The sequence below is a fragment of the Triplophysa dalaica genome, chromosome 13, assembly GCF_015846415.1.
Source record: "Triplophysa dalaica isolate WHDGS20190420 chromosome 13, ASM1584641v1, whole genome shotgun sequence".
Taxonomy (NCBI): domain Eukaryota; kingdom Metazoa; phylum Chordata; class Actinopteri; order Cypriniformes; family Nemacheilidae; genus Triplophysa; species Triplophysa dalaica.
In genome coordinates, this window is record NC_079554.1 from 4,592,863 (window position 1) to 4,620,008 (window position 27,146).

The window sequence follows — 27,146 nt, forward strand, 5'->3', positions numbered from 1 at the left end:
TGAAAGAGCACTGTAAATTGTTCTTGCGGCTCAGTGGTTAGTACCTCATGCTATTTAGCTAATCATCATTGACAGTTCAAATTTTATTAAATTTATTATTTAAAGTATAAAATTTCCCCCACAACTTTGGAGTAGTGGTACCACCCCTGGCACAGAAACACAATCATGAAGTGCACATATCAAATATTTAAATCCAAAACAAAGGTTTATTCATATATATATATTTACACACAGGATAAATTGAAAAAAAAGGTTTCAATGTTTGAAATCACTTTGTAGACAAAAATATAATTGTGCCAACATTTTCATTTATTTGATTAGACAACCTTTCTAAACATTTTTTTAATGGATTATTTGGACTAAATAATAGATCAAAAGCAGCAGTCCATAGAAGCTTTTTTGTAGTACTGAAGGAATTCCCATATGAGGTTGAGACCTCAAGACGCTCATTGATGAAATGTAAAATATACGATTCTAGTCAAAGTTGTATGGCTAATGAGGATTATTATATGTATTTTCCTTTGAGCTAAACTAATTCCTTGACTGAAATGACCTTTTAAATAATTCATTTTATGGATGTGATCTTGATCTTGATCATATTTGGTGAGTTAAACTCATCCTTATTTTAACATGCAGCTAAAACCACTACACTTTAAAGAAAAGTGTCTGCCAAATGCGTTAATGTAAATAACACTCTCTCCTTTGTTTCATTGAGAAATGAGACTGGGTAGAATGATGTTTTGATTCACCTTTTTATTTAACAAATAAAATTACAACTCACATGACAAGACATTTTTTAATGTCTGTGGTTATATATGTTTACTTTAATAAACTGTGTTACTCTGTTACAGATGGTTTTCTCGGAGTAAGGACAAGATCTTTAATGTCCTTGGTGAGAACATGAAGCTCTCTCTCAAGGGTCTCCATTTCATTATTAGGCACAGAAGTGGAATTTTCTTTCAGATCACTCTTCTTGCCATGATCATGTCCAATCAGCTGCTTAACCACAAGACTCTGGTACTCAGACAACAGTTTGTAGTGGTCCTAGGAAACAAGGCAAAACACACAGGTTTGTACAGTAAGGATACTTGTTTCTTCTTAGTGGAGGAAAAGATCATTATGGCAAGGTTTTTCTAACAGAAAAATCTCCCTTTATCTACCCGTTTTTATCTGGTAATCAGATTTTACATTACACAGTAGTGAATGAACACATCATTAAAATTAAACGTAGTACAACTACTACTAGAGCACTTTAGCACTTTTTAAACAAAATTTTAAACAATGAATCACAATTTAAATGGAGTACTTTGTGATTTACCAGTGTTTAGTCAATCAAATCATACAGAATATAAAGTGTGTTTGTGCGTGATTTGGGGGCTAAATGTTTTTCCTTTCAGATCACTCTTTGGGTTTATTTTAAGTTACAGATTACTAACAAAGCAAGCAATTAAAGAAACGTATACCACCGCAGCCCTATTTGATCCCTGTATCCCTTTAAGTGAGATAGACTTGTAGCACAAGATAAATTGGACAGACAGTCTTTGACATCAACAAGGAAATATCCACCTTTTTGTTGGGGTTGATGAACGATTATGAGTGAAACTTTTGGCAGAAGAACCAGGAGATTTTTTATGTGTTAGCAATATTTTTCTCAAATTTCCATTTGTATACATTGCATCTCATAGACAGTTTCATCAGATGTCAACTTCCGGTCTGTGTTTTGCTAGCCCTTATAACATAAGGATTTATATTCTATTTAATTAACGTTAACATAATACATTTTTTTTAATGTATAATGTATTAAATAAACAATTTGTTGAATGGGTCCTGTAGTTTGGTCGCATTTAAAGAAACCATATGGGACATTGATTTTAGACTGAGATACCAAGTTCAACTTCTAGATGTCAAAGTATTGGAGAGGCAAGTTTGGCCCAATAACAGTTCTTCTCAGTTTCCTTTGCTTGCTATCAGAAATAATCTTCAGGCACTCTATTATTTGCGGATGTGTACCGGAAGTTAAGGGCAGTTCATGAACGCGAACATGCGCAGTAATGTTTGTTTATGTTGTCACTTCAAAAACATATTATATTAAACAAAATATTCCACCAGTATTACCATGGAAACTGCTTCACTCCGCCACAAAGCAAGATTTATGCAACCGAATGTGAAGTCCTAATGAATACTCTTTTTTATAAAGCCCTGTGATCACAAATAAACCTGAGCAGATGTGAAAATATTTATATGCATAAACTGCATATCAGGCATTTACGTAACACGGCTCAATTTATATTGAGATTTGGTTTTCCATGTTGTCGCGACGGACCTGCAATTCATTTATGGGGCACATACCACCAGATGACACATTTATAACCCAAAAGACTCCAACAGTTTTATGGTTTCGTGGCTCACAGATACCTTGGGTATCTTGCTTTCCAGAAAACCTATGATATGGGGCACACAGCGTCCAGGTGCATGCAGCATGCAGTGTGTGGTGTTCTGGAAGAGCAAGATGCTGGTCAGATGCAGCACAAGTGCTGGGTCTTCTGCTTCTCTTAGCTGCTCCAACAAAGCCTGACGGTGCACAAAGAGAGCCTGCCTGCACAGATATATACCACATAAAATAAGCATACACTTCATGAATATGCCTAAAATCGCCTCACAATCACTTTTCTTCCTTTATAAGGAATAAAGGGGTATGTAGGTATTGGGTTTTGTTATTTATGCTGTGCCTATTGCATTTTAAAAACATATACGAAAAGTAAAAACTATTCGATTACTGCTGATTTGCATTTAGTTTACTGTAAAACAGTCTAGATGTTTCGTAAGCAGTTAAAAAAGATTAACATGTATAAACAGACAAAGCTGTGAAATAAAAGATAGTTCAACATGATAATGGAAGTGGCTTTACCGCTCTCTTTTCTTATCTCCTTTCTTTAAGAGGAGTCCACAGTTTTCTACACTCGTCTCTAACGATGACAAAAAGTCTTCAAAGCTCTGCAAAAGACACAAATAGAGGGAATGGTTATAACATTATTTCTGCTCTTAGTTACCGTAATTGATAATGAGCCTCGTAAGAGGCGAAGCGAAGAGCAATACAAAAAAAGCATTAACAAATTACAAACTGGCGAATATTTTAAACGATAAATAGAAAATCACAGGCATCTAAGTTGAGCAGAAATCTGCAGAGATACATAAATTCAGAGGACCGCACAGATTCCATGTGGGCCTGGATATGTCTGAAATGTACTATAATTGAATGCACCTTTCCATTGAGACTGTTATGTAACTTCATCAGAGGACCTTTGACCTCATCTGAGATCTTTGCCAGTATCTTAACCCTCACCTGTAAAACAGAAGATATGTTTACACATACGTACGTAAACAAGAAAAAAGTTAACTGACACGGTTATTTCTAGTTCACAGTTAAAACAGACACTACACACGAACAAACACACAAACCACTGTGACTTAAACATGCACAAATTAGATAATAACAGTCAGACCTCACTGGTGATGGCAGTTGGGGTGTCTGAGGGCATGTGTTCAGCAGCCACAAAACTCAGCAGAATATTGGTCACATCTGTACACACAGTCTTCAAAGCGTGCCTGGCAATATTAGTCTGTACCTCATCTAGGGTGTACATAAAATAAGAGTAAAAGAATAAAATACTGTCTAAAATTTGCTGTCATGTTATGAAATTAAAAGCTTGCTCAGATGAACAAACCTGAGAAGAGTTTAGTTCCTTTCTCAAACAGCCGAATGTTGTTGTATAAGTTAGTGACCTCTTCTTGAAGTTCCTTTATGTTTTTCTTCTGACTCCCACCCGTTCCAGTCGAGCTAGAAGACTTCAAAGCTGAATGCATGACATCCTGGTATGTCTTTGTCAATGGCCTAGAGAGAATAACGTTCACCATAAGATTCCACACTTCACTTTTGTAATTAATGTTGTACATTAATTCTCAGCAGCAGGGCCGTACGCAGGGTTGTAGAAATACTGCGGTCCAAAAACTGAATTTGTGTGCAAATTAAATAACAACTAAAACCATATCTGTCTTTTCATGTTTATCAGTATAGAAAGTAAACATATGATCAAGTGATATTTTTACTTAAATACTACCAGACTGAAATACAATATGTCTTTCATAAAGGAGCAATTGGGTTTGGAATGACATAAAGGTAAGAGAGTGATAACAGAATTTCCAACAAAAGTTGCAGACATTTATTAATATTTTATTTTAAACCTTTTTGGTAACACTGTAGAATACTGTTTTTTACTTAATGTGTAACTAAGGAGGAATTACTGCAGAACTTATTGGTAATTCCTTATTAATACTGATATCTGCTGTATTAACTACTAAGGAAGATGTGTTAAGTAATCAGTATGGAATAGCATTTTATAATTTTGTTAAGTTAAAGTTAATTAAACAATAGCTTTCAAATTCACCCATTACTCCTTAGGAACTACTATTAGTTATCTACTAATTCAGATTCTACATAAATGTCTATGTAACAGTCCTAATATACTAATAAACAGTCATATACACATTTGACCATCAGAATAATCAAGCAGTGGACATTTCTACTTATTTACAATTGCTAGTACTACTTTTATGGAAATGGACTACTGTTGCCACTATTACTACTACTATTATAGAAATGCAATATGTATTTCATGGAAAATGCAAAGGAACCCATTATTAATGTAAAGAGAATTACTACATAATTCTGAGAGAATTAGTTAGAACCTGGAACAGTATTTTAAAGTGGAAATTTAGGGAACTAGGGTAGGGTTCAAAGTAATTCTCTCAGAATTATTTAGTAATACTTCATGCATTAATAATGGGTTCCTTGTATTTTCACTTCCACCAGTCATTGCCTTACTGTACATACAGGGTAAGTCTCAATAGTAACGTGATATATACTATGGAAAACAGACACACATACTGTAATTGAAGATCATACACCTATTTGAGGTAAGTGGCTAATTATGACAAGGCAATTCTAGTTGAATTCTGATTATTGAATAGAAAGCAAAATATGTTGTCTTTTGGAGTAAAAGTTTTTCATGAAATACATATTGCATGTCTATAATAGTAGTAGTAATAGTGGCAATAGTAGTGCATTTCCATAATAGTAGTACTAGCAATAGTAAATAAGAAGAAATGTGCACTGCTTGATTATTGTGATGGTCAATTGTGTATATGACTGTTTATTAGTAGTTATAGTTATTTATGTAGAATCTGAATAAGTAGATAACTAATATTAGTTCTTAAGGAGGAATGAGTGAATTCCAAAGCTATTGATTAGTTAACTGTTACTTAACTAATCAGCACGGAGTAGCATTTTATAATTTTGTTAACACATCTTCCTTAGTAGTTAATATAGGAGATGTCAGTGTTAAAGAGGAATTACCTATTAGATCTGCATTTATTCCTTCTTAGTAACACATTAAATAAGAAAAAGTGTTACCCACTTTTTCATTAAAACTAGGTCAACTTGAAATAAAAATAAAAACAGAATTCGGTAATAAGAATTTGTTTAAAAGGAAGTCGAAAGGGGCAAAGTCCCAAACGCTCTGGAAAGAGGGAAAAAAAAGCGTCACAGTCAGCGTTTTGCACGTGTTTTTAGACGCAACATGTGAATGGCCGATGACATTTCTATGATAAAACATTAAACAGTTAGCTACTGTCAATTACAATAGTTATTGATGGTAATCGACAGTAATCCACGCCTTGCTTCATTTGACACTTAAGATCGCTGTTAAACAGCTGAGGTAAATCCTATTTTAGATCAGTTGTCTAGTCGTTTTCAAAAATATTGGCAGAACTAAATACAGTTTATTCTAGTCAATTTTATTCACGACAAAACTGCCAAGGTCCAGTGCCAACTTGATGATGGGAAAAGGAAATGCTCAGTGAGTCTGTTGCTATAGTAAAGAATGCTCTAATTCAAACTCTATAGCCCCACCACCAATTCAAAGTTTCACACATTACTTGATAGCTCATAACTTTTGAACCGTAAGTCCTAGAAACGTGGTTTTAATGCTGTATCTTTGCCAAACTTTCGGTATGTAAGCATGCATCACATAAATGTTTCCAAATGTACTGTACTGACACAGTATACAGTGATATGAACATTTTTCTGCGTTGGTCACAAACAAAGAAATGTATACAGATTTGGAACAATTTAAGGGTGAGTAAATGAAGACCAATTTTTATTTAATTTAATTTTGGGTGAACTGTTCCTTTAAGGTTGAGAGACTATTTGGTTGTTAAGTGGTGATGTGAGGAATACCGTTTCCAGGTCCAAGAATCTATTAATTTCAAGCGGGGTTACATCTTAAACAGCCGTTTATGAGCACTGTCTACTCATGCTGCATATTTAAGTGAAACATGTATTAACTCAAAGTATAAACTACACTCACCAGGCTCACGGAATCTCCAACATCAATATTTGAATAAATTCTGAAAAATAAATCGCTGACTGGTCATGTGGGATTTCGTTATATAGATAAAGGTTACCATCTTGGTTTTCCAATAGTTTTATAGCTCTATGAGCGTATATTAGCATTTTTTTGTGTTTGCCTATAGCATTATTATTTAGCATTTGGACCTGGATACAGTAAATTACCTTCCATATATGGTGGTGAGTGACATCACGCTTAACAAGTGGAAACTAGCAAACCAAACCGTGCACTGCCTCCGAGCTGCCAACGAAACGGCCAGCATTTTGCTGCATGTCTCTCACTAAAAATAATAAGGACACTTGCAACTGCCGCCTGGCCCAAATCCAGTGTGAAACGCCCACAAGCATTCCAGCTAAAAACAGTGTGACGCAGGAAGGAGACCAAATAAATGAATGCACAATCTAACATGTATGCTCTTGCCTTTTATAAATCTAAAGCTATAAATGTATAATTATCATTAGAATATGAAAATTTAAATAATACGTAAAAAACAGATTTAATGGATTTCTGTGAAAATGACAAACAAGCGAAAACATTTATATTTACATTTAGACATTTAGCAGACGCTTTTATCCAAAGCGACTTACAAAGAGTTTAGGAGCAATAAGCGAAAGTTCATACAGGAGCCATAATACATTAGGAAAAGCCTTACACAAACTCTGATATAACTTTTAAAATGAATGTTTGAGCCTTAAAACATCTTAAAATATGTCAGCGCCATTGTTTTGTCTCAAGATGCACACCTGTAATGTTTTTCACTTGGGCATTGTTATAAAAGTAAATATTCTTATTAAACTAAGGGTAAGTATTGGCATACTGTAAACTAAGCCCTGTCTGTGAAACCGGGCCATATGGTTTTAATGATGTTTAGGAGGACCAAGCTTATGTAAGAAGAACAAAGAAAGGCAGTTCACTTTGAATTTTAACAAAGCTTTGTTGTGAATTTGCTTGACGGTGAATGAATGTTTTGAACCTGATTAACTGCTCTGCAAGTTCCTGAAGCAGCTCCTCCGAGCTGTCACACACCTTCTCCTCCAGCACTTCTATGATCTCTTCCAATGACAGGAAGGGCACATCTGCTGGCTTATTTCGCCCTGATATTCAAAAACAACATGGAACCATACAGCATCAAATTTCATTACACAAAATTTTGAATCAGTATTGTAGATTCGTGTCTGTTTCTAGAAACCACGGAAATGTATTTATCTCCGTCCATACCTTGAGAGGAATGTGCTGTCTCCTCATCACTATCTTCGTCTCTCCTGCCCTTCTTTTTTGTTTTTCGGATTCTAATCTCTCTGGCATTACCTCCTCCACCTCCTTTCACACTTCCACTGCCCTCTGAGGGATAGATAGCACACGAATTCAACAACAGGCTTCTTACACAAACTATTATAGAAGCTTAATTACAGTCTGCTTTATGTCAAAGCAATTGAGTGCCATGTAAAAACTACACTAAAGAAAACTAAAATAAAACTAAAAAGTAAGATTATGAATTAATTAAACAGTATGAGAATTAAGTCACAACATTGCATCAAGCTAAAATACCAAATATAAAGCTACTGATCAATTAAAGAGACATATTTGAATCTCTTCACCTGAAGCTTTCTTCCGCCGATCGTCTTTTTTATCTTTCTTCAAAGTCTCCAGTAATGCACATGTCTGTTTGAAATCCTCCTCCATCAGAAACAAAGGGTTATTTTTCACTTCCTACAAACATAGCAGAAAAGATAAACACATAGACACATACAAAAATATACATAAAAGATACAAAAACACATTTAGTTTCATTGCTGAATCTACAGTTCAAAAAAAGATGTAACCCAGTACACACACAGACATTAAAGTCCTACTGCATTCAATAATTTTATCACATAAAACTCATCTTTAAGCAATAAAATAATGCAGCCATGGCTGTGAAAACCACAGGGATTTGAATTCCCAAATAATGGGATACTCTTTAGTTGTCATGTTATAGTTTAGAAAATATAATGTTACACAAGAGTACATAAGTTTTCAATATCATACAAGCGTGTAACTTTAGTTGTAAATGCGGTCATTTTGCTCTTGAGTGTTGCCAGACCTGCGCAGACTTGTGAAACAAAATCCTTCATCACAAGCCTAATGTCCCTAGTCCAAATAACAGAACTAAACATTCAAAAATAAACTCTTCTAAGGATTTTCAGCTAAACAACAAAATACATCCATTCCTTACCAGCAGAAAAACAACTTGAAGCAACAGTTTAAAAGTAATCCAATTCCAAAAGAAAACTGCAGACTTGGCAACACAGGCCATATCGGACCATTCCAATTAGGTATAGCGGCCCATGGAAACAGCTGCTAATGTGCCATCTGGTTATTTATATCTATGGACCTGACAGTAATCTAAAGCCATACTTGCAGCAGATCTTTTTCAAATTATCCATCATTTTGTCACCAGAGTCTTCTTTTTTGATAATTTATGAAAAGTTCATTTGATAAAGCAAAAAATAAACCGGTTCATGTTTTATATGTGCAACCAAACAAGGTTCCTTGGGCCTGAATCAATAATAATACCAAGAAATTCAATATATTTCAGATTTTCTTTACATTTCACTACTATCTACATTATACAGTAGTTCCCAAACTTTTTGAAAGCATGGCACCCCTTTGAACGACATCAGGTTGCGGCAGTCGAAGATTCTGAAGAGGGATTTCAGGAGTCTGGTCAAGAAAGTCCGCCGTATATCTCCCTCGGCGAGAATCATTGTATCAGGAACGCTTCCCATGCACCGACAAGGACACGAAAGGTTCAGTAGACTATTCGCGTTTAATGAATGATTATTGTCATGGTGTAAGGAACAGAAACTGCTCTTTGTGAATAATTGGGATCTTTTCTGGAAGCGTCCTAAGCTTTTCCGTCCTGATGGACTGCAACCCAGCAGTATCGGAACAGACCTGCTATCTGACAAGACCTGCTCTATGCACAATCTGATAATTAAATCCAATCCCTATGATAATCACGACCTAATTATTAACAAGTGTTTGTGTTGGCAATCTTTTAGAGACTGTGTGCTAAGAACAATGTTAAAAATGAAATGCAGTGGTGTCAAACAATGTCCCTTTATTGTCATCCAAGTTGGACTGAACCAAAAGAGTATGTTTTCTTTTCTATTGGATAAAATACATTATTGTTGTGTTTGATTTGTTGTTTGATTGTTTATCAATGTATGTAACCGGTGATGTGTGTACGCTATCCGAGTAGTTTATTTTGACAGACTTAATTGCTGTCTGGCGCCGAACTAATAAGTAAAAATTATAATAGACAATATAAATGAATGTCTTTTTTTGTGCCCGAGTCATTTGGTTTCAAGGTTCTTAGGTTAAAGGTGATAAAATACATAAGACGTTACAACATGTGACCCGGGTTCAGTTCCAGCCATTCATAATTATGTTATTTTGGTTATAACTGTTACATGCGTTCAGGACATAAACCATTTGATGACTAGTAATTTTCTTCTGCCAAATTCAGATAAGACATATTATAGAGATATTACTTATCAGACCAAATACCGCCAAGCAAAATATTACACATTACAACTTGCAAGTAGAAGGATGCACTGTTGGGAGGAAAAAAACAATATGAATCGTAATTTAGTCTGCTAGCGATTCAAATCAGTTCCCAAATTAAAAAAAATCAATTTATAGCTCACACGGGCTGCACGAGACAAATACAGTAATATTGCCAAAATCACCTCTCTAATATGTATGATGACTTTGTCAGAGGATGTGTCAATTCGTGAAAGTGACTGCCGCTTACTATATGGGACAAATGATATCGCGTTTATTTAGTATTATAGACTTGTTTTAATGTCTGACAAAAGAAAATGTCAATAAGAATGGCTTTATTGGCACTCAGTTGAATTCAAATACAATATGTGACAGTTAAAAGACTAGAAGCGAAAGTGCCAACACTAGTCTGACAAATGAGACGTAATGACGTTTTCTGTATGCTAAATAGTAAATCAAGATTCGATTCTGAATCAATTGTGAGGAACCAAACGATTCCCACCCCTAGCAAATATAGTTAAAGATCTTGGACACCAATCTGTCTTTTAAAACGACATCTCCAAAGCCACAAAAATAGCCTCCTTCCGTCTTAGAAACTGTGCCAAACTGAGGAATATTCTATGTCTGATGCAGAAAAAATATTTCATGCATTTATGACTTCAAAACGTAATTATTGTATTGCACTACTTATTGGTTGTCGTGCATCATCAATATATGATTACATAACACCAATTTTATCATCCCTACACTGGCTTCCCCTTAGCTAAACCAGCTACATCACGCTACAAGCCATCAAGCTGTCTACGATCACAAAACTCCGGACTTCTGATGGTATCTAGAATAACTAAATCCACCAAAGGGGGTACAGCATTCTCATAAGCAGCACCTAAACTCTGGAATAGCCTAACTGATACTATTCGAGGGTCAGACAGTCCCAATTTTAAATAGAGATCAAAAACGCATCTTTTAAGTGAAGCATAAATATGATGCATACCAGTATTATCTCTTGTTCATAAGTAAATGAACAGCAGCTACGCAAATCGTTCTGTGTCCGCCCTCCTCCCCTATCTTGGAATACCCATCCTAAAGTAGAACCACCTAGTGTCATCCTCCCGTGAGAGCATGCAGACTGACTGACCATCGAGATACCCATCCAGAACACATTACACCAGCACCAGCACATTCCATCCTCATGCGAGAACTTGTGGACTTTATGTGGGCCATATTCCAGCAAGATCCTGTTAACTCATCATCCCAGCTCCAGCCAAGGCAATCTCCGTCAACAATCAAGAGCAAATATGGATCCTTGTTATTTACATTTTTGTTTATTTTTGACTTTCTACCTGAAAAGCTGCTTTGCAACAATGTGAAAAGCGCTATATAAATAAAACTGAAATGAATTAAATCAGTCACCCACATGTCATTTGAAACCTGTAAGACATTTTCTTCTGCAGAACATAGAAGAAGTTATTCACCAAAGAAGTATGTTGGTAACCAGACAAGGGCGATACCCATTTCATTTTTTTACAATTACTATAGCAATTTTTTCAATCTTACTAACAATTTTAATTAACTTTTAACAAAGCAACACGCCTTAAACACAGATTTGGTAAAATTTTTCATTTTCATTTTCAAAATCACACATAAACTAAACTCGACACTCAAACATACACAAACACAATACACTGCGTCCACCAAAACACCAACACGTGTTCTCTACTTACAGGAACATTTAGCCAATCATATCACAATGTCATAAAAACACTAACATAAGATGGAATAACAGAAACTTAATTATTTTATATGTGTCATGTCTTCCCTTGTACAATATCCTACCTGTTGGTATCTAAAAAAATCCAGACAATGGATGCCACTGTGTCCCATGAGATTTGACTGTATTCAATCACCAGCCTATCTACACTATGGGCTGTGGCTTATAACAGAGGTTTTCAAACTGGGGTCCGGGGACCTTCAGAAGGTTATGTAAGTGTTTTTTGCTGTTTACAGAATCGTTTATATTTGTATATTTCTAGTGATTTTTTTCCCCACACATAAAGTGAAAGTTATTACAATACAAACGCATTTGAAGAAAACTCTTCGGGGTTATATACCTTCAACAAGTGAAGCCAACTATTTGTAAAATTTGGAAACAATATGTTGTCTTTATACTGTAATATCACATTTACTATTTATCTAATACAATCTAAATGTTTCTTTATACATAAAAAAATGATACATGGATACTGTATGTAGTTTAGGAAGGAGGTCCCTCTCAAAAGTTTCATCTTACGGTGATGTTCTGTCCCTCACTTTACGTGTTTATGACTGAAGGTGTAAATATAGACAACGGCTGTGATTTATATATTTGCATAATTTCGATTTGCTGTTTCTCATTAGCAATGGAATAAAATACAGGTGATATATACTTTATCTGTGTTTCAATTCACAATATAAACAGCTGTTAACTTTGACTTTAACCTTTACGTTTATAGAATGTATAGAATGTTTAGAAGGTGATGTTATTTGTTTTGACATACAGTGTGAAAGCATTTGTAAATTTGGCAGGAAAAATACTTTGTTTTTGGCCTTGGTTGTGCTTGTGTGAAAAAAGCCTTTTAAATGTGTGTTTGCAATATGCATTTTGTGTCAAAGCAACAAGAAATGTGTTAATTGTAAAGCTTACACAGACATGATGTGCTAACTGTGTTAAGGTTTTAGGAAAATTGTTAAAACAATTGGAAAAATTGTCATAGCGATTGTATAAAAACTGTAACTCGCTTTGGTTTGGCATGCATAAATAAAAGTGAATAGGTATTGCCATTGTTCAGTTACCGATATTCCTTTGTGTTCTGTAGAAGAAAAAGTTGTACAGGTTTGAAATGACGAGAGAGAAGATAAACATATCGGATATAACATAAGGTTGAGTAAATAAACAGCACTTTTTTTTTAGAAATAAAGCATGAGTGTCACGTATAAAAAATAATGGAGGATGTAACATGGAAAGATGATCACCATCAATTTTCAGATGGTGTGAGTATTCCATTCCATTCCATTTTCTACCGCTTATCCGAACTACCTTGGGTCACGGGGAGCCTGTGCCTATCTCAGGAGTCATCGGGCATCAAGGCAGGATACACCCTGGATGGAGTGCCAACCCATCGCAGGGCACACACACTCACTCATTCACTCACGCACTCACACCCTACGGACAATTTTTTCAAGAGATGCCAATCAACCTACCATGCATGTCTTTGGACCAGGGGAGGAAACCGGAGTACCCGGAGGAAACCCCCGAGGCACGGGGAGAACATGCAAACTCCACACACACAGGTCGGAAGCGGGAGGTGTGAGTATTTGTTGTGAAAAATGAATTGTTTTATATAATCAAATTTTGGAAAGAAGACATTAGCCGAAACGTGTGTGTTCTGTTTCCCTGTCATACATACAAATATATTGAAGAATCAATAATATGAAGTAACTATATTGATCAACGCACCATACCATAAACTGCAACAGGGAATTAATGTAAACAACAATCGGTGATCCGCAAAGCATACTTAACTGTTCTGATCTTAACTTCATACACTGTGCCAAATATACAAATTTTAATAATTTTATCAAGTAAGAGGGGATCTGGGTTGATAGAAATTGCATGTTAATTTTATTTAGTGCAGTCCTAAATAAGCTATTTCACAGAATAGAAGTTTCATATATTCCGAGCCAAACTGACTGAACACCCCTGAATCGATTGTCTGAATGATCAACGACTGTTTCATATTTCTCGTATAAGTAGTATTTTAGGTAAATGCAACTTTTTGCCTCATAGTTCTGACTATTTCTCACAGTTGTTTCTTATTAGAATTTTGAGACATACACTCACTCACAATTGTGGACTATAATGTCCAATTAGGGAAAACTGTCAAATGTATGTTAACTGTAAAGATAAGATGCATCGGAAAACCAAATCTCTGTTTGGTGATCCCAGGTGTACGTAGTTATTGTTATTCCAAAGTATTCTAAAGTATTTCGATTAAGTTTCAAACCTTGTGTAATCTAATGCAATACGTAACAGGTTCCTTTTAAAGCATGTCTTTTGTAATCTGTTGTGAAGTACATAAAAGTAACCTTCCCAGCCCCGCCTATTTGGCCCATGCCTTATTCCGCTTCTGTACCTCACTGTATGCTGAGAGTAAATTAAATGTTTACAGTGGATGTACAGTTTAACAGAGCCATGTAAGTTGTAGGAAAACCTTTCATACCTTCTGTGCTTTCTGCTGCATGATGTCATCAAATAAAGCAAGGCATCCACTGATAAACTTCTCACTGATTACGAAAGTGGAGAGAATCCTTGCACTGGATTGCATGTTCATGGTCCTCAACACCTCATTTAAAAGAATTACTACATCCTCCTCCAGCAGACTGCTTGGAAGCATTGGCTAAAAAATTAAATTAGCTTAGCAAACTTGGGAGCATTTTTAAGCAAAAACATAACATTTTACATTAAAATAATTCATCAATTTACCTGTATGTCTACCCAGGTGGCTGAGTTGATGGCCTCTTCAACTGAGGCCTCTATCTGATCTACAATCGTTTTGCCAACACATGCTGATTTGAGAAATAGCAGCCTGTTAGACTTAAAATTCTTCTTTATGTAACCAACCGGATCAGAAATCCCTAGACGTGTCAGTGCCTCAAACTCTGCAGAGAAAAAAAACAAATGGACTGAGAAAGGTCAGGTGTCTTTTCTAGTCTGTCCTTGTTTTGTTTCTGTGTTTGTGTAACTGCTTTATGGTGAGCACAAGGCTGTTGTTTTGACAGCTGGCCATGTGCTCACATGTCATGTGTTGTTACCCCGCCCCCTTGTTGTTCAATTAGTTAACCTGTAATTATTTATTTTCCCTCTCTCTCCTATTTATTCCTCTTGCTTCTCTTTTCTTTTCTAGCTGGGTCAAGCCATTTGCTCAGTTGAGTTTATCTTTGCTCTTGTCTAATTTAGAGTCTAGTCAAGTTGTTTAGTATGTCCAGTCTAGTTATCTTTCGTAACTTTAAGCCAAATCTCCAACAAAACCGAACCAGCACTCCAAATCAATTTATTAATTCCATTTTTATCATTTTTACATACAGTCTCATAAACTGTGATTTATGCATTACATTTTACAAAGCCCTTCAATTATATATATTTTTAAGCACTTAAGGCCAAAAAGTCAATTGTAACAATTAACCTTATAATGTTATTTCAGCCATACCCATCTCTATATCAGATTACAGTAGCTGCTTTCTGTTTTAACCAACAGAAACTTAATGGTTCCTGCAATAATGTGTTGAATTACCCATCATTTACCTACCTAACTAAAATCAACATCTGCACTATAGATAAACATTATTCTTGCCTTTTATGCTTAACTTGAACAAAAAGTTATGCGTCCTAAAATATGAAATAAATGTCAGAAAAGCATGTAAATGTAACTTTTTTTATACACATCATCACATTATTAGAATACTAATTTCATGTTTCAGTAAATTGTTTGTTGCTTGAGAATTGTTTCCCATATAATTTTTGCTATATAATAGGAAAAACATTTGAAGCTCAATATCTCAAAACTACTCAGAACACAGAGAGAACAATATAATTCTAAGGCGACGAGTTTTTGAGATGACGTTTTTTTTCATAAGCCATCACCTCTATTTGCAGTTGCAGTTGCTCTTGACTGATTTGCTCATAGCTTGATGACTTTGCCTTTCTGAGCAGGACATCACTAAAGCTTCATCCGACAGAGCTTTTTTTAAAATAAACACTGGTCATAATCTAACCAAAACTAAGACAATACCATTATACCAGTGTTTTCCACACGATTTTGCAAGACTATGGCACTGGATGATGTAACATGCTAATTTACATAATGTGCAACGTCATCGCATTGTATTTTGCGTTCAGACTTGTTCAGCCACAGTTTTGCTTCAACTCTCACTGTAATATAACTAATTGCCCAATAAAAAATATAATTTAATTTGATGTTGTCAGCAGTGTTGAGGCGATGCATTAGAAGTATCACATGTTGCGTAATCAGATTACTACTGAAGTAACAAGTACAGTAACTCAGTTACATTTACTTACTTTTCAGTCTAATCGTTTGTATTAACAATTTTCAAATTGCTGAATTAAAAGTAGTGTAGACATGATTGCTCATGAACATGTGCTAGTCAGACATTTGCAGTTTCCTTTTAGGGATAGGCTTTACCAATTTCATCCCTGCTTGCCTTTGCCATTATTTATTTGACTACTACATGTGCACTGGAGCGTCACCAGGTTTTTGCGTAGTGTTAGAAATCGCATCAGCATATTTTCAGGTCAAAATGCGCACCCGCTACGAAAAATGCGTACAGGTTGGAAGGACCGTACTTACATTAACATTTATACATAGGTATATGCAATCCCCTAGGAGCGAACCCACGACCTTGCATTGTTAACGCAATGCGCTTACCACTGAGCTACAGGAAAGCTTCGATTAAATCTATTTAGTAGATTATACTCGTAATAAAAAATCTTGTAAAAGTGTAATAACATTAAATTACACAATGAAAACAGAAATTCTTGCCCATTCCACAGTTGTCATATATTTAAACTTTTGTTTCAATTATTATAACTTAAGGAGTGTAGACAGGGATGTAATAACAGTGATGTTATATAATTATTTGTAAGGCCAAGTTTACACTCTGGACAGCAACGGTCCAAAAAACAGGTTCAACAATTCTTTTACGCATGGAAAAAATACACTTAGCACATTCAAATATATAAATCAGTAATCACAACTTCTTCGAGATAACGCATTACCGTCACGATCTGACATGTTTCGATATATAAATTTTGCAACCAAAGCACCCAAATACAGGCACAGTGATGTGCATACTATGATATTTTAAGTCTTAAAGATATGAATCAGTGTTTTTCAGAAACTATATGATCAATGCATAATCCAATATGATTTATTTGTTATTAAATGGTGATGACCCTCCATTTTCAGCTACAGTCTTCCTGACTGTCGTTTTGAAACTTAAATGGGCGAGAACGCTGCGAGAAGACGAGTGGGGAAGTGGGCAGGGCACGAGAGAAAGCAATCCTATTCCATATCTTAAAATATATTAGTCGTGACACGAATCATACTTTCAAGCCACAGCGCAATTACAGAAACCACTTAATGTAATACGAGTCTTTATTTTTAACAAAATGCAAGTATAATTGTTCTAGTTAAAATATGACAGTTACCGCATTTGAAGAGATGGAAAAGTCCTCAGGTCATTGTACCACATTATTGTTACAATCTGCCTGTTTCTGTGCGTCACAACATGAACTAGTTTTCTCTACTGTAATAACTTAGAGTTGCTAACATTCTTTTCTATAATGTGGAGCACAAGCAACTCTGTTAACATCTAAACAAATGTCGTTTAGTGTTTTGTGACACTTTAACAATTTTTTTTGTTTATTTGTCCATTTCTTTATTCTTTCATTTTCTTACATTTTGTCTGTACTCCAAATGTAAAGGGACAGTTAATCTAAAATGAATGAAAGTAATGAGACTATGTTATCAAATGTTTTAACAATCAAAATACACTTCTATAGCACTTCTACGCCATCCAGCAAAAAACCCACCCCATCCTCCCTACGGGGGCTGAAAAATCTCACGAGAAGTCAAGCGAAGTCAAAAGTTTACAGCCCTGAATAATTCTTAAAGAAGTTACTACTATACAGTTCCTACTATACGGAGAGCATTAAAACGGAACTTACCTAAATACCCATTTTGTTTGAGAAAGGACTCAACCCAAGTGCTCTGGGTTTTGGAGTAGATGTCAGGAATGTAAATGGCTTTATCCTGCCTTCCTCCTGCCACTGAGCCCTTCAAACGACCACTGTTAACCAGTTCCTCCAGCACAGCTGTTAAACAAAACACACACAAGCCATCTATACACAGAATTACTTTATCAATTATTATTTAACAACAATTCAAAATACTTACAGTACAACAAATTCTCCTGGAAACCATACATATTTATCAAACCGCTGATCTGCGTAGGCCTAGAAACAGAAATGGTAAATTCCCAGACTGGTTGATTTTAACAGAATAACTGCATAGTTCTGTACCATGCTTTAAACATGAATCATATATTTACCAGTGTTGTCAATCAATTAAAAAGATCTAGCTGATTAATCACACATTTTTCTGTGATAAATCAGGATTAATCACACATAACATTCATTTTTTTAAATATACTTTCGTCTCAATTAAATGTACACTTTTTATTTTATTTTAACATAATTATAGCCCGTTCAACAGTATAATTGAGAGCTATCATGTCTTACAGGTAGGAAATATACAGAAATTGTATAAAGTTCTCAAACACTTACAAATATAGTTTTTAATGATAAATTCTAAATTAAATAGAGAAGAATTCTCATTAAAGCTACAAAACGCATTGAATTCCTCTTTTCTTTTGTTCTTTGATTAACATTAATTACAGGAGTCACAGCAGCGGGTTTAAGGATGTGGCCCCTTTAAGAACTGTCTCTCTACGTAGATCCGGAGTTTCTTTGATTTTCACAACTCTTTGCATTCATTTAAGATTTTATTTAACACGTTAAAGTCTATGCTTACGAAATTTTAGACAAAAGAGGCTTTTTGGCATTATCTTGTGTGGTTTTGTTCATTCAAGCACAAAAGAGAACTTAATACTGGTGTGCTGTCTGACAGATTGACTGTATATACCCGACTGGACTGCTGTTGCGTTGCGTTTTGCCGCGTCACTCACAAAGCTAGAAGCTGTCTATTTACACTGAACCGGTCAAAGCCACTCTAAAGTGGTTCAAAAGCCTTAACATGAATAACGCTTGACAAAGGATGACAAAACAAACGGATGTTGTGTTAATTCCGTTTTTATGGAGTAGTAAATATTTATGGAGTAGTAAACCTATTCTACAGCACAGCCGAAATTTAATTTAGCAGAAATTAAATTCAGCAGAAATTCAGTGAAGTATAATACATCAGATAAAAGAGTATAGTTGTTTTATAATTTATGCACAAACATATAATGTTAGCCCAAAAATGAAAACTCTCATTATTCACCCTCATACACTGCTGTGTCTCAGCTTCACTTTCAGTAGCACCTGGAACTGCAAAGTGCAACTGAGTGGGGACGGGGCTAATTTGCATATTCATGTATCTGCGTATACTTAATGAGGCTGATATCTACAGTTTTTACAATTTAAGCTATTTTAAGGAAGGAAAATGAGACGTGATGAAACTATCAAAATAAATGACAGGATCAAAAAGATGTCAATTTAAAAACAATCGCCATAGCTCAATGTTACGTTTCTTAACTTTTTTGTATTGCAACATGTAAAACTTGATATATTGTTACACCCATTTGTTCACGCTTTAAAATAATTGTATTTATTTAACTGCAATTTATTTATCATCAATCAAATTATTCAGGCATGATAACATTTTTTTCGTTTTACTGTGGTCTTAGAATGTAGTTTTTCATAAACTGTTCAAATGCACAATGGGTAATATGATCTAGGGTTGCTGACCTTGTGATGGCACTGAACAGCCCGCATATGCGAGCTTGGTGTCTGGAGAGGAAAGCTTTGGTAAAGATCACTCCTCTGTTGTACTGATCAATTTGCCCTTGGATAATTCTGCCCAGCCTTATATTCAGCTCCTAGTGTAGAAAAAAACTGAATGTTAGAAAAGATTATAGAAAAATCTATCAAAATGATCTTCAGTTTATCTGCAGAACAGATTTTTTAGATGCTCTTGTTAGGATGGTCCTAGCAGATCACAAGTAGCATCTTTACATACAAACAGTTACATACGTTGAGCTGAAAGGTCACAGGTCGCTTCTTCATATGACAAAAAAAAGATTAATCAATCTGAAAATGTGCACGCAGCAATGTGATATTTTCCATAAACAAAAATACTAAAAAACGAATAAATTCTTAAACTAATTCATCACTGTAATTACATTATTCATTCAAATGAAATTGAATAAATATGGGAGGACAGGTGAGAAGAAACAGAAGTGAAAGTGTCAGGAGTGTTATTTTTTTGCATTTGAATACCATACATTTTGAAATATAATTTTATGATTAAAACCTGACCAACATCACAGAAAAAATGTGTGTGAGAGAGTCTCGAAGTAATAGTCAACTATGTGGGTCACGCGTTAATGATGTTTCTCGCTGTCGTCATGTCAAAGCTCAGTCAAAAATAGCCAAGCGAACAATAAGTGCCTTTTCTCCAGCGTTGTCCAGTGACAAACCTAGCATCTTTTTGAATAAACCTTTGCTTTAATTCTCACTTTACCGTTGCAGGGAGCATCTTCTCTGTGCAGTGAGCGGCAGGGAGAAACAGCACATTCAGTTCACCGTACGGCGGACGACACGTGAATAAAATGCTACAAAACTGTGTTTTTTTAAACACAGTCACTGTTATCAACTGTTTGTATATGTATTAACGTGAGCAGAGTTCACCTGCAAATAAGCATATGGTTTTACCAAGACAGAAGCTGTCATCTATTAATGTGTTCTTGTACTGTAATGAGCATACTCTTTATAATATCATATCCCACTTAAATGAAAAAATATATAATAATAAGCAATAAATTGTGGATAATTTGCTCAAAAAAGAAAATTTGACATATTTACATTTACCTACCCTCATGTTGTTTCAAACCCAAATTACTATTTCTTTGGGGAAAAGGAAGAAATTTCTTACCAATGTTGGTAACTAACTGTTTTGGTCCATAATTACATACAAATAATAAATAGCTTCTAAGAAACAAAATTCTGGCCATTTTAGCTTCTGAACATCTGAAGCTACTTTCTATATTGTCTTATAAAGGCTTTAAATTACATTTTGGGCCCAAATGTGATGTGCGATTAATTCGATAAATGTATTGGCACATTATGTACTTAATTAGATTAATCATTTTTAATTGCTTTACAGCCCTAATTTGCAAACAGTGTAGGCCTATGTGTGTGAGAAGGGGAGAGTCTGGAGAGTCCACGCTGTGTGTGGGTGGGTGACTGATGTATCTTACTGTCGTTGCGTCGGACACAACTCAGCTCATCATTGACAAGTTTACAGACACAACGTGAGCGCATAACTACAGTTTGCTGTGATGAATTTTTTTGAGCCTGATGACGAACGATTAAAAAATTTGAGACGTTTAAAACGAAACGAACAATAATATATTTTTTCATACAAAATGACATGGACATTTTTTGTTGTTTCAAATTAATTCATAATACTAATTTGGTCTGGTGTATTCAGAGTTTAAATGGTCTCTTTACTTAGCACTTAAACCTTATTTGCAGGGTCAGCCTCTTTTTAAATGATGAGCAGAACCAAACCACTGTCATCTGAAGTTAAACGCATAGATAGTGGGATTTTAAGACTATTTTAATACATTTACATTTCTGTACAAATGTAAACGCATTTAAAACTGTTCCACAGAATTCTGCAGAGATTTCCAAAACATTTAGCACAGAATTAAAAAAAAAGTCTGCATATGTCATATCCCTCTGAAATGAAAATTATACTGCACAATGTTATTTCTGTGAGTTAAGTCTATTTAATATCAAAGTATTTGTCAGTAATACGGTTATATGTGAAAATAATAATAATTGCATTTAGGGATGCAACAATAGAGATCACCCACGGTTCAATACTAACCTTTTTTAACCTTTTTGCCCCCTGTTTTCCATTCGGTTCTGACGGCTTTGTCACAATCAAGTGTTTTTCATTGTTTTAATGCGTATGAGACAGGAACAGTAAAAACTTACTGAAATTCTCTCAATTTTACTTGACTTATTTTATTATCTTAACGCAAAAAATCTATTTGTACAAATTCCTGGGGTATTGAATCAATGAAAAGATTTACACTGGCAGCTCACTGCAGTTTTGTTTACTGTTCATCAACATGCCAGTAAAATAAGTTTCTTGAAGAGGTTTTGTGCATCAGAGTATTTAAATGCATAATGCAAAACATGCGATTGCTGTAATCGAAGTAAATGTACGTTCAATGGGAAAGGTCACAGGTGCGCCACTGCCATTGCAATAAATCGTAAGAAATGCAATGCTAAATAGCTGTCCACCAAAGGGGGTAGAGCTTTCTCATACGTAGCATCTAAACTCTAAAATAGCATTCCCGATACTATTCGAGGGTCAGACACACTCACCGAATTTCAATCTAGATTAAAGACACATCTTTTGTGCCAAATTTTCACTTAATGCATAGTTAATGAACATGGCTAAACTAATCATTCTCTTTCTGCCCCTGCCTTGGGATGCCCATTCCTAGGTAGGGAGAGATTCTGCCAGGTCCAGATGAACATCATATGCCCATCCCCAACTAGAGATTACGCCAGCTACACCTAATCCCGTGCCATCCTCTTTTCGAGAGCCAGCGGACTGACTGACCATTCCAGCTCCGTCTCAGACAATTCCATCACCACTCAAGAGAAAGGCGACCATCTGACCATCCCAGCTCATACAATTCCATCCCCAACCAAGAGCAAAGATGGACTACTCGTCAAATTAATGCTAAAGTTACAATACTTGGTATTTAATGCTAAATTTACATCACATGACAGCAGTCTGGTCTTGTTTTGCGGTCGATGTCCGACAACAGAAGAATAAAGTTACTAGATAGTTATTAGATATTATTTATTAGAATGATCTTGCTTGTTCTATAAACACCATGCACTGTGCTGTTTTTTTACCATTCTGTGTTTTCGGTTTTTCTAATTTGCTCCTGTAAAACTGCTTGGAACAATGCACATTGTGAAAAGCGATATATAAATAAATTTAATTGAACAGCACATTTCTACTCGTATTGGAGGCAGTCTCGCTTTATCAACTGACCACCACTCGCTATTAGATATTATTTGTGGGTTTATCTATCTCAGCAGCATACAGACAAACACGGACAGAGCCAGTTCACAGAGTAATAAAGCACACAGAAATACTTAAATATTGAACCGTGGAGGTCGTACCGAAAGGTTCAATATTATATTGAGTATTTTGGCATCCCTAATTGCATTGCAGGCTGATTTAAGGCATGCACTTAAAGATTTCAGTCAGGGTCTACAGTAACAATTTCAATCACGTTAATTTTCTGTAACGTGTTAATTATAATAAACATGCTAAATGCACAGCCATAATAAATACAGTTTTTTTGTACGATTTTAATTTCATTTATAGGACAAATATAGAACCTTTTCTATACACTGTTGATAAATGAGGCCCCAGGTTCTTATACCAAAAGGCGTGTATGTTGATGTTATTTTGTTAGCAGTTTCATTTATCGTCATGGACGCAACTAATGTTATAGTTTGTGTTTTCCTTAATAATGTATTTAAATGCTTGTTTAAGCACTTAAGTTTATATTTTAATGGTTTAGCATTTCTCTGTAATGTAGAAAAAGAAAAAGTGGTCAGCTCTTAAATGATTTTCTCCCTGTAAATGCGTAAGAAATTCCACCCTGTCTGGGATTACTCCGCAATTAATCCTCACCTACTGTAATCACAAGACTGAAAATGAATATTCGATAAAGACTTTACTCACTTCGGTAAGAAATTCTCCAGGTAGATCATATGTTTTGCAGAGCTCTGCGATGTTTAACTGTCCAGTCGCCTGTAGTTTATCATTCACCTCCTCAGCAAGGCAATCCAAGTATTTACTTTATTGGGGAAGAGCAGAAGTACAACACGTCTGTGTTCATTTTTTAAAGGCTTAAGGAACATTATATGATTTTAAAAAGCATGGCAACAATGTATAAACTAAAAAAGACTCACTTATCAATCAGTTGGCCAAGAATCAGCTGTGTGTTCTTGTCTGATTTAGTCATTTCACTTGCTCTGCTCTCCACATGGACCAAATCAACACTGATAATCTGTGAAATAATAAAAAGATATTCAAGTATAACTAAAAACAAAATGTTATGTGTTAAGTGACAGATCAAACCAACCTTTTGAAGATCCACAAGATTAATCCTTCCTTAAAAGATAAAGCAATAATGTTTGTTTTATTTATTGTTAGATGATGCTTATGAAAAGTTTTAAAACAAAAGCCACAGTTGATTATACACTTATTTGGAAAAATATCAAGGTAACTGAATTGGTCACATTTTTTTATGTTTGAAGAGGTCACTGCATGTCATGAACTGTAAGTGGTGTGATCACAGACCTCCATGCATGTAGAGCTCATCACGCATTTCTCTGCTTATCTGCCCAGGAGTCATATACTCTTTCCCATCCAAAGTGTGAAGCACATCTAGCTTCTTATCCTCCACCATCTTGGCCACTATTTCAATGCAGTTTCTTTCAGACAACCTGTGTTTAACATGAAATTGATCAGTTTAATGACAATGTCAATGGCAATTGTACAGGAGTCAGACAGATGATATAATTTTAAGTCAAATACCTTCTTTTAACAGCTTACACAAACTCCTAAAGTTCTATAATTCAAAGATCCTAAAAGGATGGATATGATCTTTTTGCATTATATTAACAAAATTAAAGGCTGGTTATACCAACTTGACACTTTAAAGCAGTGTTTCTCAAACTTTTTCTGCCATTCCCCACTTTGCAGGTAGAGTAGGGTTCTGAGCCCCAACTGTCCTCAATCGCCCCAACCAAAATTTTGTCCACTGTCTGTCTGTTCTGTCTGCAGGTGGCTTATTTTAAACAATAATCAGGCTCAAAAACATAATATGTTTCGCAACTGAACGGTCTTCCCTTTCACCACTCGTAAACAATGGGTCGGTACATCCACTTATGTCAGACGCGTGACCTTTCCAACGTGATAACGTATTTCGGGAAATCGTGAATGCACAACACGGTAAGGTGCAAGCCGTGTATTTGTGGTTAAAATTTTTAATTTTTCTTAGAAAATTACATATCGTTACGCTATAAAATACCCTAATTCAGGGCTATTCAGCTGGCGGCCCGCGAATTGTCTTTACCTGGCCCGCATTAACATTTCAAATAAGTGGAGAGACTAAAAAGAATAGTGTGCTTTAAGAAATCTGCATCCTGAGACACCATGCCTTTAAAGGAATTTAAATAAATTGAACATATTTTTTTCAAATACAAATAAAACATTTCTGGCCCCATACTTATTTGTAAGGTTAAAAAGTTCTCTGCTGTGTCCTAGTGCAGTGTGACCAAGCGTCAAGAGCAGTAGGTGACGCAAAATTAACCAAAACTGGGAAAAAGATTTGTTAAAGAAGGTTCCCGACCCCTGGTTTAAGTGCATAGTATATTATCTGGGAAACAGCTAGTGAAATGCACTTAACTCTCAGAGAAACTTTGGAGATGAAGTTCATCTCCAAATTCATGTTTGTGTACTTATACAGTAGCCATGTACAGTCGTGGCTAAAAGTATTGGCAGTGACATAAATGCTGTGTTTTGGAAAGTTTCTGCTTAAACTGTTGTGGTGTTCATTCACTTTATAGATTGTTTTGCAGAGTGATCAGATGCATTTTAAGAATCTCATATCCACCATGCCAGAGCGAATTGCAGAGGTTATGAAAAACAAGGCCCGACTAACTTTGTAAACATTGACACTTTGCATATATTGTGTTTTTGCCAATATCGTCTTTAAAACTTAAGATCCAGAATACCATAGAAACATTTGGCTAAATAATCTACAAATACAGAAGTAGCTAAATTTACAAAACACAAAATTTATATTTCTGCCAATACATTTGGCCACGACTGTACTAACGTTATTTTAAACTGTGCAGCAGCTCAATCACTCATGACACGCAGAACAGCCAGATGACACATATAACGTAAACAGCAGGATTGAGAGTCCGCATCTGGTTATATGGACCTAATGAAGCCGGAAAACAAATGTCACTCGCAGAATAGACTAAAACTGACAAACACCCTAGTAAAAAAGGAATTGCCATCATCATTCATTTTTATTTCTTCGATTTTTTAACTGTAGGCTTTATAACAACACGTTCAGTACTTCTACCACTACGATTATAGACTATAACTCCTAATAATAACAACAATAATAATAATAGTGAGGTTTTCTTTACCTTTGAACAGTATCTACAAACTGAGCCCTTTGAAAGTCCGCAGCTAGACGTCTGATTTCCTCCCAGTCGGCTTCCATGACTATTTGTATTCAACAAAACCTGTGCACTCGAACTACAGAAGAACTTGACAATTGTTTAAAATGACCACACATTCAAACAGCAGTCACACTGAAAGAAAAAACACGTCAGCAGGATACAGCCACCTCCACTAGGCATGCGCACTTCAATACCACATAATATTTGTCAAGCTGAAAACAGTTGATTATATTTTTTTTATTATTGTAAGGTTAGGTTTAGGGTTGGGGTAGATGTAGGCGTAAATTTATGTAATTTATTGTAATTAGATGGCGAGATTTTGCACCACCTCCGGCCGTAGCTGTATCCCTTCTATCAACAACCAACGAAAAGGGACAATTTCTTCTTTGTTTATTGGTGGCTCACATACCTAAAGACTGCATTACCGCCATCTAGCCGCGATAAAATGTACAGACCACTCCAATTTGTCGGTATAATAAGCAGCTCTAAATGTATAATTTATGTCCAGTTTATTGAATTACAGCAAAAACCTCATGTTGTTTAAATAGGCTAACTTGTTATAAACTTGTTTTCCTTAAATGATTTAACACATGCAAACATTTAATCTTTAAAACTTTTTATAATTTGGACCAGTTTGTCCCATTCAACATTTGGTCAATAAAAGCTGTGGCAATACTACAACTGGGATATGCTCACCAAGTGAACCAACCAAACTATTGTTTGTATCTTTTCCATATGTTTGGAGTGATTAAATTTTGAAGTGTTACTACCACATGGCTGAATAGATATCACTATTTGTTTTACTATAACTTTAGAAATGGTGAAAGCTGTAAATTTTATAATTTTTGTTAAGAAATCGCCTTCATTGAGGTTTAAGTAATGTGTGTGCATTCTATGAATCACATTCGGGAAGCCTTTAGAGGACACATGAAGTTCTTATTAATCATGACTGCATGTTCTTCATTTATATGGAGACAAAATCTATG

At 35.3% G+C, this 27,146-nt stretch overlaps 1 protein-coding gene across 1 annotated transcript; it reads right to left on the reverse strand.

Annotated features, from left to right (window-relative positions):
* Nucleotides 1-667: 667 nt before the first annotated feature.
* On the reverse strand, nucleotides 668-26,505 carry ufl1 (UFM1-specific ligase 1). Its single transcript, XM_056764845.1, has 19 exons — nucleotides 26,125-26,505; nucleotides 24,260-24,405; nucleotides 24,042-24,070; nucleotides 23,869-23,966; nucleotides 23,639-23,753; nucleotides 19,600-19,730; nucleotides 18,029-18,087; nucleotides 17,800-17,946; nucleotides 14,539-14,714; nucleotides 14,276-14,452; nucleotides 8,066-8,177; nucleotides 7,686-7,808; nucleotides 7,441-7,561; nucleotides 3,726-3,892; nucleotides 3,504-3,631; nucleotides 3,263-3,343; nucleotides 2,909-2,994; nucleotides 2,416-2,596; nucleotides 668-1,044 (listed from the first exon to the last, which is right to left on the reverse strand). Exons 1-19 carry the CDS (start codon nucleotides 26,199-26,201, stop codon nucleotides 838-840), a joined length of 2,361 nt encoding a protein of 786 aa, XP_056620823.1. The 5' UTR covers nucleotides 26,202-26,505; the 3' UTR covers nucleotides 668-837.
* Between the last annotated feature and the right edge of the window lie 641 nt (nucleotides 26,506-27,146).